Consider the following 14,726-nt stretch of genomic DNA (forward strand, 5'->3'; position numbering starts at 1 on the left):
TTCACAGCCAATGCTAACAAATGCTAATAATTGACACTGGAGGATCATTTTGACCTTCTTAAAGAGGAAAGCTTTTTACAATAATACAATACTCCTTATACATTATTAGGTTGCTGTAAAGATACGCTTCACTCGCCCTGCATGATAAGAGTAAAAGTGACAGCGAATTAGAGGAAGAGGGGGGAAAGTAAAGCTGGATTGAGAGTGTAAAATCAGACAGAAGAATCACATCAAAGGAAAAACGGAAGGAATTAACACAAGAGTCTTAGTGAGTCACTTCTCTCAAGGCTTTGTTTTTTTCTTTCATTTTATTTGATTCTTTCACAGCTTGACCTCTTTCTTCTTTTGGTATGTTTTACAACAGCTCATTACCAGAGGAGAAAGGGATGATAGATAGATAGAGAGATGGATGGATGGTAGGGGTGGTGTGGGAGGGACAAAGGAGAGCGTATGCAGGAAGGGAACGGTGCCAGAGGTGAAACTGATGCAGAAAAAAAAGGAAAGGAAAGAGGGAAAGAGAGAGGAAGCGTCGGCTAAGAAAATCAAAGAGTGGAGACAGAAACACAGAAGGAAATGAGGGTCATTCTCTTATAATCTCTGTTTCTTAAAATATCTACTTTATGCTTTAAAATGTGAGTTTTATTCCTGCAGGCATGTTTTTTATCTATACATAAAAGGAAACAAGAACAGTTTGTATAAAAAGGAAAATAAATATGATGAATGTAGCTTTGAGGGGATTGAACACCGCAGCTTACGACCTATAGTGCAGCATCGCACTCAGTGGAAACAGCAGTGCAGGAGAAGGTGAGGAAGAAGAGTGTATGTGGCAGGTATCAGCGGCTGCCTGGTGGGCTGGGAGTCGGGGTTGGTGGTCTGGTGAGGTGTGGGTGCTGGGGGGGGGAGAGGGGAGGGGAGCCAGCAGGTGTCAGGATGTAGCGGTGGTTAGGAGGTGATCTTGGAGCGCTAGTCAGTCACACCAGGTGGCGTTTATTCTTTCACCAGGGTAGCAAACTCTGCAAGAAAGGAGAGGAAAAACACACCATTGTCAGGATGTTCTAATCTTAGCTACATACGTGCTATGAAGTCCACACCATGCAATAAATCAGTCTCAGTTGTTATGGCTTACTTTGGAAAATGCCCATGTCGTTAGGGACTGTGTGAAAATTATTGGTGGGCTCAGAAAAGTGTGAGTGCAGGGCAGGTTCTTTAGACCATGGCCTAGTTTTACATTTTTTTCCCTTTTTATGCAAGATTTATTATAAACAAAGGGCTGGAAAAGGCAAGAAAATATCAAATTGCATGCCTCTTATGCGCAACATTCACTATATTTATTAGCGGCCATTTTCATCTGACAGGACGTGTTATAGATTCAAACTGTGTTTCAGGCTGCAAGTTGTATTAACGTTGTAAATCTGACAAATGATTATCATTTCAACAGTTCAACTTAAATAACAATGGCTAGTAAAAACATGGAGGTTCAAGTTAAAACAACATATTTGATACCTCATTAGCCGCTATCAGACAACAGCTAACATTAGCCTTCAACCACTTCTTAGCTAACACTACAGTTAGATAGTGTTACGGGACACAAGAGGAGAGATCCTTGCTAATGGTACTGTTCGCTAGAACTGTATGATTTATGATTGATGTAACTGGTGTTGCTTTTTGTAATCTTAGGATTTATGAATTTCCTACTAGCTGTGTCCCAATCCAGGGGCTGCATCCTTCAGAGGACATATTTGAAGGCCGATTGCGTCACAGCGGCACATTGAAGGCTGTCCCATTCTGAAGGCTCCTTCAGATGCAGCCGACATCCGGGCCACGAAGGATCCATCAGGTGCATCCTTCGCGGCCCAGTGTATCCCGAGCTTCACTGGCCCCAATTCAAATGAGATGGCGGACTCTTAAACAGACAAGCAATACACTAAATGTAAATGTAAAAGTTTTTGGTTTCAAGTCAATCGAATAGCTAGCTAGGAAATCCTCCATAGACCAGGAATGTGTTAGGAATTTATGATTCTCCTACTACTTATTTTTGGAAGGCTAAATTGTTAGCATAGCCTACCTTGTTAGCAAGCTTACGCACTGACACTTCTGTTGATCATTGTAATTTTAGCTAAGATTTTATTTGTCTTGTGTAACGCTGTCAAACAGTCATGTTAGCTAGGGAGCGGTTGATGCTAACATTAGCTGAAGTCTAACTGTAGCTAATGAGTTAATAGATGTTGTTTAAACTTGAAATATGGTCACTTATCCCCTCACATTATCACCCTCATTAGTCTCTTCTGTTTCTGATCAATTTGGAGGCAGTGAAATGGAAAGGATTTATCAGGCGCTCTATAAACATGCTGCCACCTGAATATGGTGAATGCATCATTAATGCCATAAGTACCAAAAGTAACAATGTTGAAGCCCCTCAGCGGCTGCAGAGCGGCTGCCTGCCTGTAATTCAGTGAGAGTGGTAATAACAGTTCATTAAGAGCAGCTGCTGTAAACAGGATGCCCCAATTGTTGTTTACTTTTATTTTGGCAACTGCTAATTCCCCTCCTAATGTTGGAATCCTCCCAACCACAATACATTTGTACAGCCCCTTAATGGGCCAGATGTAAATTATGAAAACCAATATGCCTTTTAAAACATTGTGTTGCTTTAGAATCTGTGCAGCTACAAGTTGACATAGTACAAATTTTGATTGCTTGGGATTTTAAGAGCTTTGTGGTTTATTTAATTTGGACAATTTTGGTGAAACAAAGATGCAAAGAAAACCAGAAAGTGTTTGTTTTGCTTCTTGTGCTTCAGTTCAAAACATAATACAAACAACATCTTAATAAACGACCAATAGATAAATGTGTTGTACACCACACGCTGCTGTATGTGTGACCGACTTTCCTTCCACATTTGTGTTGCTTTGTGTCTGTTTGTGTAACACCCAAACTGATGTAATTTGATGTTTACCATCGACTCCAATCTTGCCATCTCCATCCTTGTCGGCTGCTTTTAAAAATGCTTTGGTTTCTTTGTCTGTCAGGTCCCGGCCATCTTTGGAGAAACCCTTCAGGACGAATCTACCCAGAGAGAGAAAAGCAAAACGGATCTGTGTCAGAGAACACTAAAGTTTAATGTGCAGGAAGATCTTTGTGTTTCTGCGTGTCTCTTTGTCTCACTTAAGTTCCTCCTCCTCTATGAAGCCGCTGTTGTCGGCGTCCAGCACCGTGAAGACCTTCTTCACATCATCAGAGGATTTAGCCCTCAGGCCGACCATCTCGAAAAACTTCTTATGGTCAAAGCTGTCAGGAGCTGCAAACACACACGTGAGTACTTTTCTAAGTGCTTGAAACAGAAGCAGTTAATAAGGTGATGAAACTGTTCCAGAAGTTACTTTAATCTGCTCGTCCCGTGTTAATCCGAGCGCTGAGGCCCAAAGGCAACAATCTATTTGTAATGAGACGGCTTTCTAACCGTGTGGCAGCTGAATATTGAGAACATGTGTTTGCCAGAGGCCCCATCAGTTCTGGGTCATGGAGCTCCTTCTATCTCCTCTGTCTATGCAGCACATGCAAATACATAAGGTCGAGGTGTGCACGTATGTGAAAGAATTTGTAAGAAGTATTAATATCAGTGGAGCCCATTCGTTTTCCCATTACACTGTTTTTTGACTTACAACTGTAGCAAACTTCTGCTTTGGCAGGTTATTGTATGAACAGCTGAAACCACCCTGAGTACAATACAGGAAATTACGAGGTAGAAACTTATTACAGCTTCAAAGGTGCGTTTTGGCAAGAAAATCCAATCAGAGCTTCTTGATTATGGAGTTGAGAAAACTTTAAACACCACCTTCATAATTTGTTTCTGGATTCTGGCTCATGTTTGGATGAATCCAGGGGACACTTTGGGTGTAATTCCCACCTGCAATTAAAAAGCATTGGGAATTGTTTCCCACTCCTGACGAGCTTCTCCTCAGTTGCAACAGCAGATGAGGCTCATGATTAGTGTCGTATAGTGACACCAAAATAATTGGCACAATCAATCGATCAAATTTAGTTGTGTAGCGCCAAATAATAAGCAAAGTTATCTTAAGACACTCTACAAAAAGAGCAGGTTATATTATTATTGAGAGAGAGAGCTAACATGAATCCACCACGAGCAGTGCTTAGCAAAATTTGGCAACAGTGGCAAGGTAAAACTTGAACCTCGAGCAGAACCAGGCTCATGTCGAACTGCCTCGACTGGATGGGCCGAAAAGTGGGTTAGAAGGAGATGCAGAATAGAGACAGGCAAACAGAGCAACATCAACATATGTTGCCGTGGAAAAATAGGATTCACTGGCAGAGTTTGAGAACAGGAGGCAACTTACAGGAGCCTTGAGTAGACTTGAAAGGAGGTTCTGGCAGGATCAGATGCGGTATGCCTTCTAACTGACCTTTGTTGGCCTCTGGGGCTGTGTGCCTGATCTCTCATTTGTAAATGTCTAATGCATAAAAAACCAAAATCCAATTCCTCCTGCAGGCCCGGAGCACCACCTGTAAGGAGGACTGCATATGCAGCGTTTTACTGTTCCATCCATCCATTCATTTTCTCCCTCTTATCCGGGGCCGGGTCGCGGTGGCAGCAAGCTAAGCAAGTTAGCCCAGACGTCCCTCTCCCTAGCAACATTTCCCAGCTCATCCTGGGGGATTACAAGGTGTGCCCAGGCCAGGTGGGATATATAATCCCTCCAGCGAGCTTGGGGTCTCCTCCCACTTGGACTTGCCTGGAAAAGCTCCAAAGGGAGGCAATCCTAATGAGATGCCCGAACTCCCTCAACTGGCTCCTTTCAATGCGAAGGAGTAGCTGCTCTACTCCGAGTTCCCTCTGGAAGTCCATGCTCCTTACCTTATCTCTAAGGCTGAGCCCAGCCGCCCTTTGAGAGGTGTTTTAGTGTTGCATTAGTTTTTGGGGTTTGTGTGTTTTGACTTTGCATCATTCATGTATCTTCAGCGCGTTTGCGTTCACGTTGTTGTATTTGTCTGGGAGTTTTTGGAATTTTCATTGTTCGCAGCACATTTCTAAGAATGAAAATCTCTCTGGGGCCTTGCAGCGTGTTCGCCCTAATCTGCCATCATCAAATATATCCCGTAGAAATAAATAAAAGTAGATGTTCCTGTCTTGCAAAGCTAGTCTTAAACCAGTCTAAAACCATCTGCCCACTTGGCTGTGAACCTGCTATGCTTCCTTTAAACCTTCTTACCTGAAAATGCACCCAGAGCTTTCTTGATGTCATCAGCGTTGAGGATGCTGCTCATTGCCATCTTGGCTGTTGGCGAAAAGAGATGAAAAAGAAGAGACACAGGGGAGAGGGAGACAAAGACGGGAGAGAAGGACAGAGAGGTTAAAAACAAGGTCGCTGGAGAGCAGAGGAAGAACATGGAGACATTCTCGTATTACACTGGTGACAGTCTGGAAATGGAGCAGGAAACCAGGACATGTGAGCAGGAGGTGATGAGTGACAGAATGTATTAGTGACAGTTGGGGAGGAGTGACAAAGTTAGAGTGTGGGAGAGGAGATGTGATGGAGAAAGATAAGGTAGCAGGAGGGGGTTGAGGGGAGGAGCGGAGGGAGGTTTAGTTGTGGTGTTTGACGCAGATTCATCAGAAATGGAAATGTTGGGACAAAGAAAAGCAGAGACAAACGTGGTGTCCGTATCACTGTTTTCCATTTTATCTGCGTGATATCCTTGAGCTGCAGATGAAAGAAGGCGCAGGGCTTTAACGGGCTATCTGAGTCTCAGCTGTGTCTGAAATACCACAGGAGAATTCAGTTTGTCAGCCCGGTCCAGATCAGAGCTCCGTCTTCGTCCTCTCACTGTGAAAGCCGAGCTCAGCACTTCACAGCGCTTTGGCTTTTTGTGTTACTAAACCTGATCGCTGCTTATGAAGTCGCCCTCCCCTGACTTTGACTGTTGCCCTTCTCTCCTCTGTTGGTTTTCCAAACATGTCAGTAACTCCAGGACTTCGTGGGCCTTGTTTTGGATTGGTACAACCTTAGATGCCTGACGTTGCAATGCAAGTTAAGATTTTTGAATTACAGAAATAGGTGCTTAGGAGAGTGTTTTTAATGACCTTACCAAAGACTACTCTGGATTACAAATGTTCTAACAACATATGCTTTATTTGTAGATACAGAAGTGCATTTAAGAGGAATACCTTTAAAGAATTCAACTATTTTTTAAGTTCCAAAATCAGACAAAAAATAAAAGTTTAAATTGCAGAAAACATTGACGCATCAACGCCGAAAAGGTGAACAACAAGAAAATGAGTTTGGTGACGTACAGGACGATGGGTGCAGGGAAACTGCGCAATGGGTGAAATGTGGAAAAGTTGCTGTGACTCATGCAGAATGAAAGGGGATTGGTTGCATAAGCGTAAATTATTGCGATTGGACATTGCGACTTCCTGGCGGGACTGTATACTTGAAGCTCTAAAAGAGAGACTGATGCAAAGAGAGTCTCCAGGTGAGTAGGCGAAAATCCTTAATGGAGATATGCTTGAGACACATTATTCCAAGAACATTGTACAACAGACGACTAACACTTTACTCGTCCGTTGGAACCTCAGCTGTACCAAACTGAGCGCACAAACAACTTGCTGAGCGCTCAGCGGTCTTTGCTTCCATATAACCCAGAGTGAAAGTTTTAGCACTGGTTTGTGCACTGGTTGGTAAGAGGGACAGCAGGTCAGATATAAACTCTGGAGCCAGGCTACGAAGGCCTTTGAAAATAATAAGTAAAATCAATCCTAAAAGAAATGAGCAGCCAGTGTGAGGCCAGTAAAAAAGGAGTAATTTGTTCTCTTTTGCTGGAGTCCTTTTGCTGCATTTTGCACAATTTGGAGTCTATTTATGATTTGTGATTTATACCTGTTTAAAGAACATGACAGTAGACCAACAGTGAGAAAATAAAAGCAGGAATTATAGCGTGAGGGTCATAAAAACACAGAATGGATTGTATCCGGCTTATATTCCTGAGGTGGTCGTAGCAGGACTGGATGACTTTGTGTGTGTCTCAAAATGGGGCTTAGGGTCTAGGGTTAAGGGTTTAGGGTTTTGGGTTTAGGGTTAAGGGTTAAGGGTTTAGGGTTTAGGGTCTAGGGTCTAGGGTTTAGGGGTTTAGGGTTAAGGGTTTGGATTTAGGGGTGTAGGGGTGTAGGGGTTTAGGGTTCAGAGTTTAGGGTTCAGGGTTAGGGTTTAGGGTTTGGGGTTTAGGGTTGAGGGTTGAGGGTTTGGATCTAGGGTCTAGGGGTTTAGGGTTTAGGGTTTGGATTAAGGGGTGTAGGGGTTTAGGGTTCAGGGTTTGGATCTAGGGGTATAGGGTTAAGGGTTTAGGGTTTGGGGGTGTAGGGGTTTAGGGTTTGGATCTAGGGGTGTAGGGTTAAGGGTTTGTATCTAGGGGTTTAGGGTTTGGGGGTTAAGGGTTTAGGGGTGTAGGGTTTTGGGTTTGGATCTAGGGGTGTAGGGGTTTAGGGTTTGGGGTTTGGATGTAGGGGTGTAGGGGTTTAGGGTTAAGGGTTTGGATTTAGGAGTGTAGGGGTTTAGGGTTGAGGGTTTGGATCTAGGGTCTAGGGGTTCAGGGTTTAGGGTTTAGAGTTTGGGGGTGTAGGGGTTTAGGGTTTGAATCTAGGAGTGTAGGGTTTAGGGTTTGGGGTTTAGGGTTAAGGGTTAAGGGTTAAGGGTTTGTATCTAGGGGTGTAGGGGTTAAGGGTTTGGATCTAGGGGTGTAGGGGTTTAGGGTTTGGATCTAGGGGTGTAGGGTTAAGGGTTTGTATCTAGGGGTGTAGGGGTGTAGGGTTTGGGGTTGAGGGTTTGGATCTGGGGTGTAGGGTTAAGGGTTTAGGGTTTGGATCTGGGGTGTAGGGTTAAGGGTTTAGGGTTTAGGGTTTAGTGTTAGTGTTTAGGGTTAGTCCTAACCCCCGTAAGGTAACAACCAGGTTCCTGACATTCCCTTTAAGAAGACAGTTGGAGTCCTGCAGTGGGCCCAACTACACACACATACTGTAGATACACACCTGTCTGTTTATGATAGCAGTTTCCTGTACTGTCGAAAGTACAAAGGTCACCCTAATGACACTGTGCTACTATCATCCTTGTGCCATCATCATTCTCTGTGTCTCATCTGTGCAGCACAGAATGCTGAGCTCGACAACATCACTGCTCTCTCCTCCTCAGTGGAAATACAGTCCGAGTGTCCTGTACACTCACACCTGCTACAAACCACACATACAACACCAGTTGGTTGTATTATGCCTCAAGCAGTCCAAACACTCCTATCTGTTTAATAGTCTGCCACAGTGTGGTTTTATTTGGCTGCATTAAAGAGTAATAACCTCACAACAGAAAACAGTCATTCATTTGGGTGAAATATTTACCACAGTGCAGGGAAATCATCACTTAATGACTTGAGAGAGTTCTGGTAATAAGAACTCAATTAAAATGAATGAAGACAAATCTCACAAGATGATAAATATGACCACAAATAGAAATTATTAAATTTCTCCCGGGCTAGATCTCAGGTTCATAGATTCTTACATGGGCGACACCGTGATGTATGAGCTTCTCTTCAGGTTTGGTGTTATCTACTTAGGTAACACACAAAGATCAATACTGAATAACGCTGAAGTTGTGTGGCCACACGGCTGATCTTTTATCATTATAAAAGCACGACCTCCCTCTCTGACCTTTACCACAAAGGGGTCCGTGGGGAAAGGAAACAATTCAGTGTGAAATGAGAAGGATGAGATTGATTCACTGAGATATCTCCGCCCGCGTGCCTCCTGTGGAAGTGTATAAAGTCTGCCGCATTGATTTATTTAAAGGCCCGTATAAAGACCAGGTGTGGTTGTGCTTATCTGCTGTCTCTGCAGGTTGTTGGTCTCAGTCGATTACCTGAGATGAAAGCTTTTGTCTTTGGGATAGTTAAACCGGCACCTTTTGGTTTTGTGGTTATTCAGGGACAGTAAGGACGACACAACAGTGACAAATTTAAGCTAGTCAGAGTTAGGGTTAGTTCACAGTGTCTCCACAACTTCATCAATAGCTTTTTCTTTCTCTTCATTCATTTTTAGGAAAAAGTCCTAAAACTATCATCGCCAATTTTTCCTGCCAGTCCTCCGCCATGTTTGTTTACTGTAAAGTCTCGTTTGACCACGAGAGATTTTGTGAGATTTCCAGTTTTGAGAGTCGGGTTGTTGGTGAATGAATCTGTGAGTGTGCGCTGGTTGGGTCATATCGTTGCTCTATCATTATTTGTCAGAGTGGAATCCTTCTTTTTATTTGCTGATCCGAAATACGATACGACCCGAACCAGGAGTGTGGTGATCTTTTGCACCCCTACGTTAGCAGAGAACCAATCTTGGATCCCATTGGCTATAGTCTGAGACGACATCGCCTCTGGGCCACCGGCGAACGTGCTGGGCGGTAAGCGATAAACGACTTCCCGTCAAGACTCCCTTTTCCGCATGTTGCATTGTTACAGAGAGAGAAAACGTTTACTTGTGATTTACTTGTTATTAACGGGTCTTACCTTTGACGACATTTTAACACCATGATGCAGATTTGTAAGAAGTAAAAATTCAAGTGTTGTCCGGTCTATCCTCAAGAGGAGAAGAAAACTTTTAAAATGGTCGTTTGTTGAACGGAGGTCGGATCGAGCTGATGCATTCAAGGAAATCTGAAGGCTTAACGGCTTTCGTGACATAGCGTCAAGAGAATTCATCTCAAGTTAAAGTTTAGATCTAAGGATGTTATTACGGTGGATTACGTTCCTCATTCTTTTGCTCTCCTCACGGACTGTTTTTCCTGCATACGCCGCAGCCTGCTGATACGCGAGTGGTCAATATTACTTGGACTACAAGCGTAGTTCAAACAGAACACTTCTCTTCCTGGAAATCCACGTCCATGCTGTACATAGAGATTAGTTGAGAACAAGTTAACACTTGACAAATAAATGCAATTCAAAGTTTCTCCAGGATTCTGACGGCATCTCGACCTATGAGTCCTTTGAAGTGGAGCAATAGAGCAGTTGAAACTTGGGTTTCCTTCGTGGGAAGTCCCCATCACCCTAATGTCTCCCCCTATGTGTGGGAAACCTAACCGTGCTGCAGGGCTGCCAGCTCCCCTGTCTGCTGTAACAGCTGCACGAACGTGTGAATACGTGTCCTTTTATATGAGTTGGAGAGGACGCCAAGCAGGACAGGGTGACAAGGTGGAAGGCTTAGAGAAGTATTTCAAGAAACACGAGCCTCACATGCTCTTCTGACTTACTGTATGTTTATGGTGGTGTCTGGAAAAAGTAGAGAAAATGTGTTCGACTTGGAGCAAATCACTGCTTAAAAGGAGAAAGGGAAACACACCGCAGGAGAATATTCCTCTTTGGTATCAGTAAAGGCAGTGTGTGAACTGGAGGTGAACTCTCGTCCTCTCCAGAGGGTGTTGTGTTTTCACTGTTTTCAGTGTACTCTTTTAACAATGAGCATTATTTGTGGATTTGATTGTTTATATGCGACTCTCACAGCCCTGGAGCATTTTGCTGTTTTAAGTTCACACTGAGGTCACTGTTGTTTGAATATATGTGCGCAAGCTCTAAAATGATTAACTTGAATGCAGCTGTAAGGGAAATGTTGAAGCAGTATGAGTGTAATCAAACCAGGACCCCAACAGTCTGATGTTACGCATTTATTTTTCTCAACTAGGTATATTCACATCTTTGTTCAGTTTCTGTAAAGACTGTATAAAAAGATGGACGACATGACAGCTCACTAAAAGTGAAGCTAAACCCTCTCTATCGCCCCCTTCTGGCTGGCCGCAGTATAGGTCATAAGCCCCGCCTCCTCCATGTTAACATATGGGACATGAGTCAAACTATAAAATCAAAATACACATCAAATACATTTTTCTCAAACATGGTTTCTGTCATTATAGTTAGTTCTTAACATGCTGATTTACGTCCAAGTGTTCATTTTTCATTTGATGCTGTAAAAACAGGGTGTGGCGTCATGATTGACAGCTCTGTTGACAAATACGGCTCCTGCAGTGTTCTGCTCCAAAGTAGCAGAGTAGAGGACGAACAGCGAGAGGAGACGTAACTAATGTACGTCTTTGAATTTTCCATATCTGTGAACAGCTGCTACACAAGAAGCTGCTCTGCTGACATGAGGGATCTCTGCAGACGGCTCCACCAGCCGATCTTTACTGCGCAGACTGGCTCCAAATGGGCAAGACGGAAGCGCCCGCTTCTGGGGGTATGAGACGAGGTGGAGAAGTGTCGTCCATACATCATTGGTTAAGGGGAACTAAAGGAGACACTGTGGCTGCCCAATTAATCTGAAGAATCTAAATAACTCTTAACAGGCCATTTTCCCGAATCCAATAGGCCCCTCTGATGTTCTTCCTCTGTATAAGCTCTTTATCTGAATCACTATTCTACACAGATCTTTAATTAAGCTTGATGATCGAATGTGGCCGGAGCTATCTCTTTAGTGTGCTTTATATTATCTATTGATTTTATAGAGCTGCTGATAGAGAGAGTTTGTGCAATGGTGTTTAATCCAAAAGAAAAAAAAAAACAGGTACACATGCCTGCAGCCATGCGAGCCAAACACACACGCATGCACACGCGCACACACAGCAGTAGGGGAATGGGTTTGATAACAGTAGTGCAGAGCCCTGAGGATCAGCTTGCTGTTATCACCGCTGTCCACTGTCTAATCCTGGCAGGTACAGGACAGGCTAGCTAAACCACACAGTTACATCTTGGCAACAACAATAGTCCAGAGTGTGTGTGTGTGTGTGTGTGTGTGTGTGTTTGAGACACAGCATTGCTTTGAGCTAAATTTTACCATCAGCATGCTAGTATGTTCAAAACGACACCAAACACAACTCAAGTTTAGCACGTCGGCATGCTAACATTGGCTAATTAGCACTGCAGATAAAGTACAAGTCTATGACTGTTGCTAATTCATTAGTTGGCTAACACGCTTTTTAACAACAGTGTTTCCCACAGGAGGAGTCTCTATCTGTGATGCTAGCTGACGGATTTGATTGGATAAAAGAGCTAGCAGGCTAACTGCTTCACTATAGTGCAAACAGGGCGGACTTAGGGCCAGACAGAGCGCGTTTTGTAGGCTGTAAAATGCAAGGCGCACCGCACTGCCTTTTCTGTTGAAGCCTACGGTTAAAAAATGAACAGCTCGCAGCACCTTTTTTTTTCTGTTAAGGCAACCACCAAATCCTTAGCTGTCATTAACCTAACCGTTATTTTTCACAGAGCGGAAAAATGCAAGGCGCTCTGCAATGTAAAAGCAACGCATAAAAAGTGTCCCTCTCATTGAAAACAACAACAAAACAGCCGCCCCCAGTTGCTCAAATGCGTTCTGTCTGATCAGGCCCTGAGAAAAATTCAACTCACATGTAGTTGTCAAGAGATTAGCTACAGAAACTTTTTATTACCAGGCTTTAAACATGTTTAATTCTGCTGTAAAGTTAGCCACTCAATTGACTCGCTCTTGGAACCAGCCTCAAGTGGCCACTCGAAGGAACTGCAGCTGTTGGCACTTCTGTGCTGGCTTCATTGTTCAGCCACTTTGTTTAACCTGATGATGGTGCTTTAGCAAAACTGCAAAGTCGTAACATCTGTGCCCTAAAATGCAGGTATTTTGGAAGCAAGTTATACCACCCTTATCTACAATAATATGTAATTTGAATGATATGGACGATAAAAGCTGGCCGTGTTTGAAAAAGATTGTGTGTGTTGGACTTATGAGTGCAGAAAGAATCATGCTACAAACTGGAAGATTACCAATAATACACCTCCTCCTGCGAAATGTGGAATCAAATGAATGTAAAGATTTATAACAACAATAAAAACAAAATGTTTTTATAAAAAAAATAATGTTTGATCTTCATGAAGGAGCCATGAGGTATACAGATATCTGTTTTGTATGTTTGTGGACATATATTTGTACAGGCAGATGTTTTTATGGTATATATGTGTGGACACGAATAGGCTACATTTACAGTGTTTTGTTTTTCCAGGATACAAACAATTTTTCTTAAAATAAGTTGTAACATTTTTGATTAACAATTATTCAAATAGTTTGTCTAGAAAAACTCTGGATTTCTGGATTCTGGAACAAATCTGGATCAACCTGAGGAACATAAAAGCCTTTATAAATTTCCAATACATCCAATAGTTGTTGAAATATGGAGCATGAAAATCATTATGAAATCATGAAAAAAAAAAGCAGATAAAAATGTGTGCGAAAAAAATGTATGTTAAATCACATGTCCGATATACAGAGGTCACAAACCTCCATGTGGCGGCCTCGGGTTTCCCTGTTTCCGACACTATCCAGCGTCCTTTCTTTGACAGTAAAATGTATATGTGTGTGTGAGCATACATGCATGAAGCCTCCACGTTCCCACTTAACATAATGTAGGACAGGCTAATACATGATCCGATAAGATGACTTTGCAAACATGTGTCGTAAGTATGCAGATTTTAAACACATTTGCATAAAATGTTACCAAACAAATTAAGGATGTAAATTCCTCTTAATCTGCCGCTGAAAGCAGAGAGCATTAAGAGCGGAGAAAAGACACATTTTCCAGTGTGACACGCAAACAAAACATTACGTGTCCTTCTCATTAATTAACTGCATCTATACCTAAGTGCAGCTCTTTCTCTGAATATTCATGTGTTTTATTCATTTACTTTACGAGCACGTGCAACATTTTGAAACATCTCTGTGATCGACTTTAGAATCAGAGGAAATTAATTCTCCAGAGGAACTTCGGGCCCTTCACTGTATCAGCATTTAGACTAAGTTACGCTTCCCTGGAGCACGGAGGGAGACTGTTTTTTATCTCATTAGGTGTAATTAAAATTTGACCTTGAAGGATATCACAAGTAAGCACTGCAATGAAACTACACCTGTGCCCTTTGTTTTGGCAGCAAACCGTTGCTGTCAGAAAGTAATTGTTTTGTTGATATACAGTCTGTGTATCTTAATCCAATCTCATTGTGTAGAGGAGCCTGGAAAATAAGGTCAATTACAATTTTTCTCAAGCGTTTCTCGATGTACAAGCTCTTCTATTGGTTTCATCCATCACACATTTGTTCACAAAGAAGCTCGAAGAAATGTAGGAAGACGACGCGGTGGCGCCGCTTTAGCTCAGCGGTTAAATCGGCGACCATAAACAGGGTTCAACTCCCGCCCTCGGCCCTTTGCTGCGTGTCATCCCCACTCTCTCTTCCCCCATTTCTGCCACTATCCACTAAAATAAAGGCATAAAAAGCCAAAAAAAAAACATCACCACCAGTCACCATCAACCATCCACTGTCCTGTGATCACTGAATTAGTCCTCTTACCTGGTTATTGGCTGATGGGTACAGAGGCAGGAGATAGGTGTACGAGGGAGCTCCAGTAGAAGATCAGAGCCTCTGCTCTTTCTGTTTTATATGCGTCCTCTCCGACTATTTTGGGATTAAAAATGGGCGTCCAGTTCAGCACGGGTTCAGTGATGTTATGGTGCGAGGCCAGCCCGTATCGCGTTCCTGTCTGCACACACGCTAATCAAACATTACTATTAATAATCATCCGTCTCCCCCTCTCAGAGCAGCCAAACTTCTTGTCTTATGCTCACCTTTTCTTGCCCCTCCTTCTTCCCTCTTTCAATCCCTCCTTTCTCCCTCCA

General features: G+C 42.9%; 1 protein-coding gene across 2 annotated transcripts in view; it reads right to left on the minus strand.

Moving 5' to 3' along the window:
- Positions 1–286: 286 nt before the first annotated feature.
- Positions 287–14,726, minus strand: part of pvalb6 (parvalbumin 6) — a 57,014-nt gene continuing 42,574 nt past the window's right edge. Inside the window, exons 1-5 of one of the 2 annotated variants that reach the window (XM_069675998.1) lie at positions 14,401–14,449; positions 5,229–5,294; positions 3,166–3,298; positions 2,957–3,066; positions 287–1,013 (exon numbers count right to left, since the gene is read on the minus strand). In XM_069675998.1, the coding sequence (XP_069532099.1) occupies positions 988–1,013; positions 2,957–3,066; positions 3,166–3,298; positions 5,229–5,289 (330 nt within the window). In that variant the 5' untranslated portion in view covers positions 5,290–5,294; positions 14,401–14,449 and the 3' untranslated portion in view covers positions 287–987. Of the gene's footprint in view, positions 1,014–2,956; positions 3,067–3,165; positions 3,299–5,228; positions 5,295–14,400; positions 14,450–14,726 lie in introns of those variants that run through there. The other variant, XM_069675999.1, reaches the window with a different exon arrangement.

Source organism: Semicossyphus pulcher, unplaced genomic scaffold (genome assembly GCF_022749685.1).
Source record: "Semicossyphus pulcher isolate SPU_LCO1_2020_fin unplaced genomic scaffold, fSemPul1.0.p SCAF_25, whole genome shotgun sequence".
Lineage (NCBI taxonomy): Eukaryota > Metazoa > Chordata > Actinopteri > Labriformes > Labridae > Semicossyphus > Semicossyphus pulcher.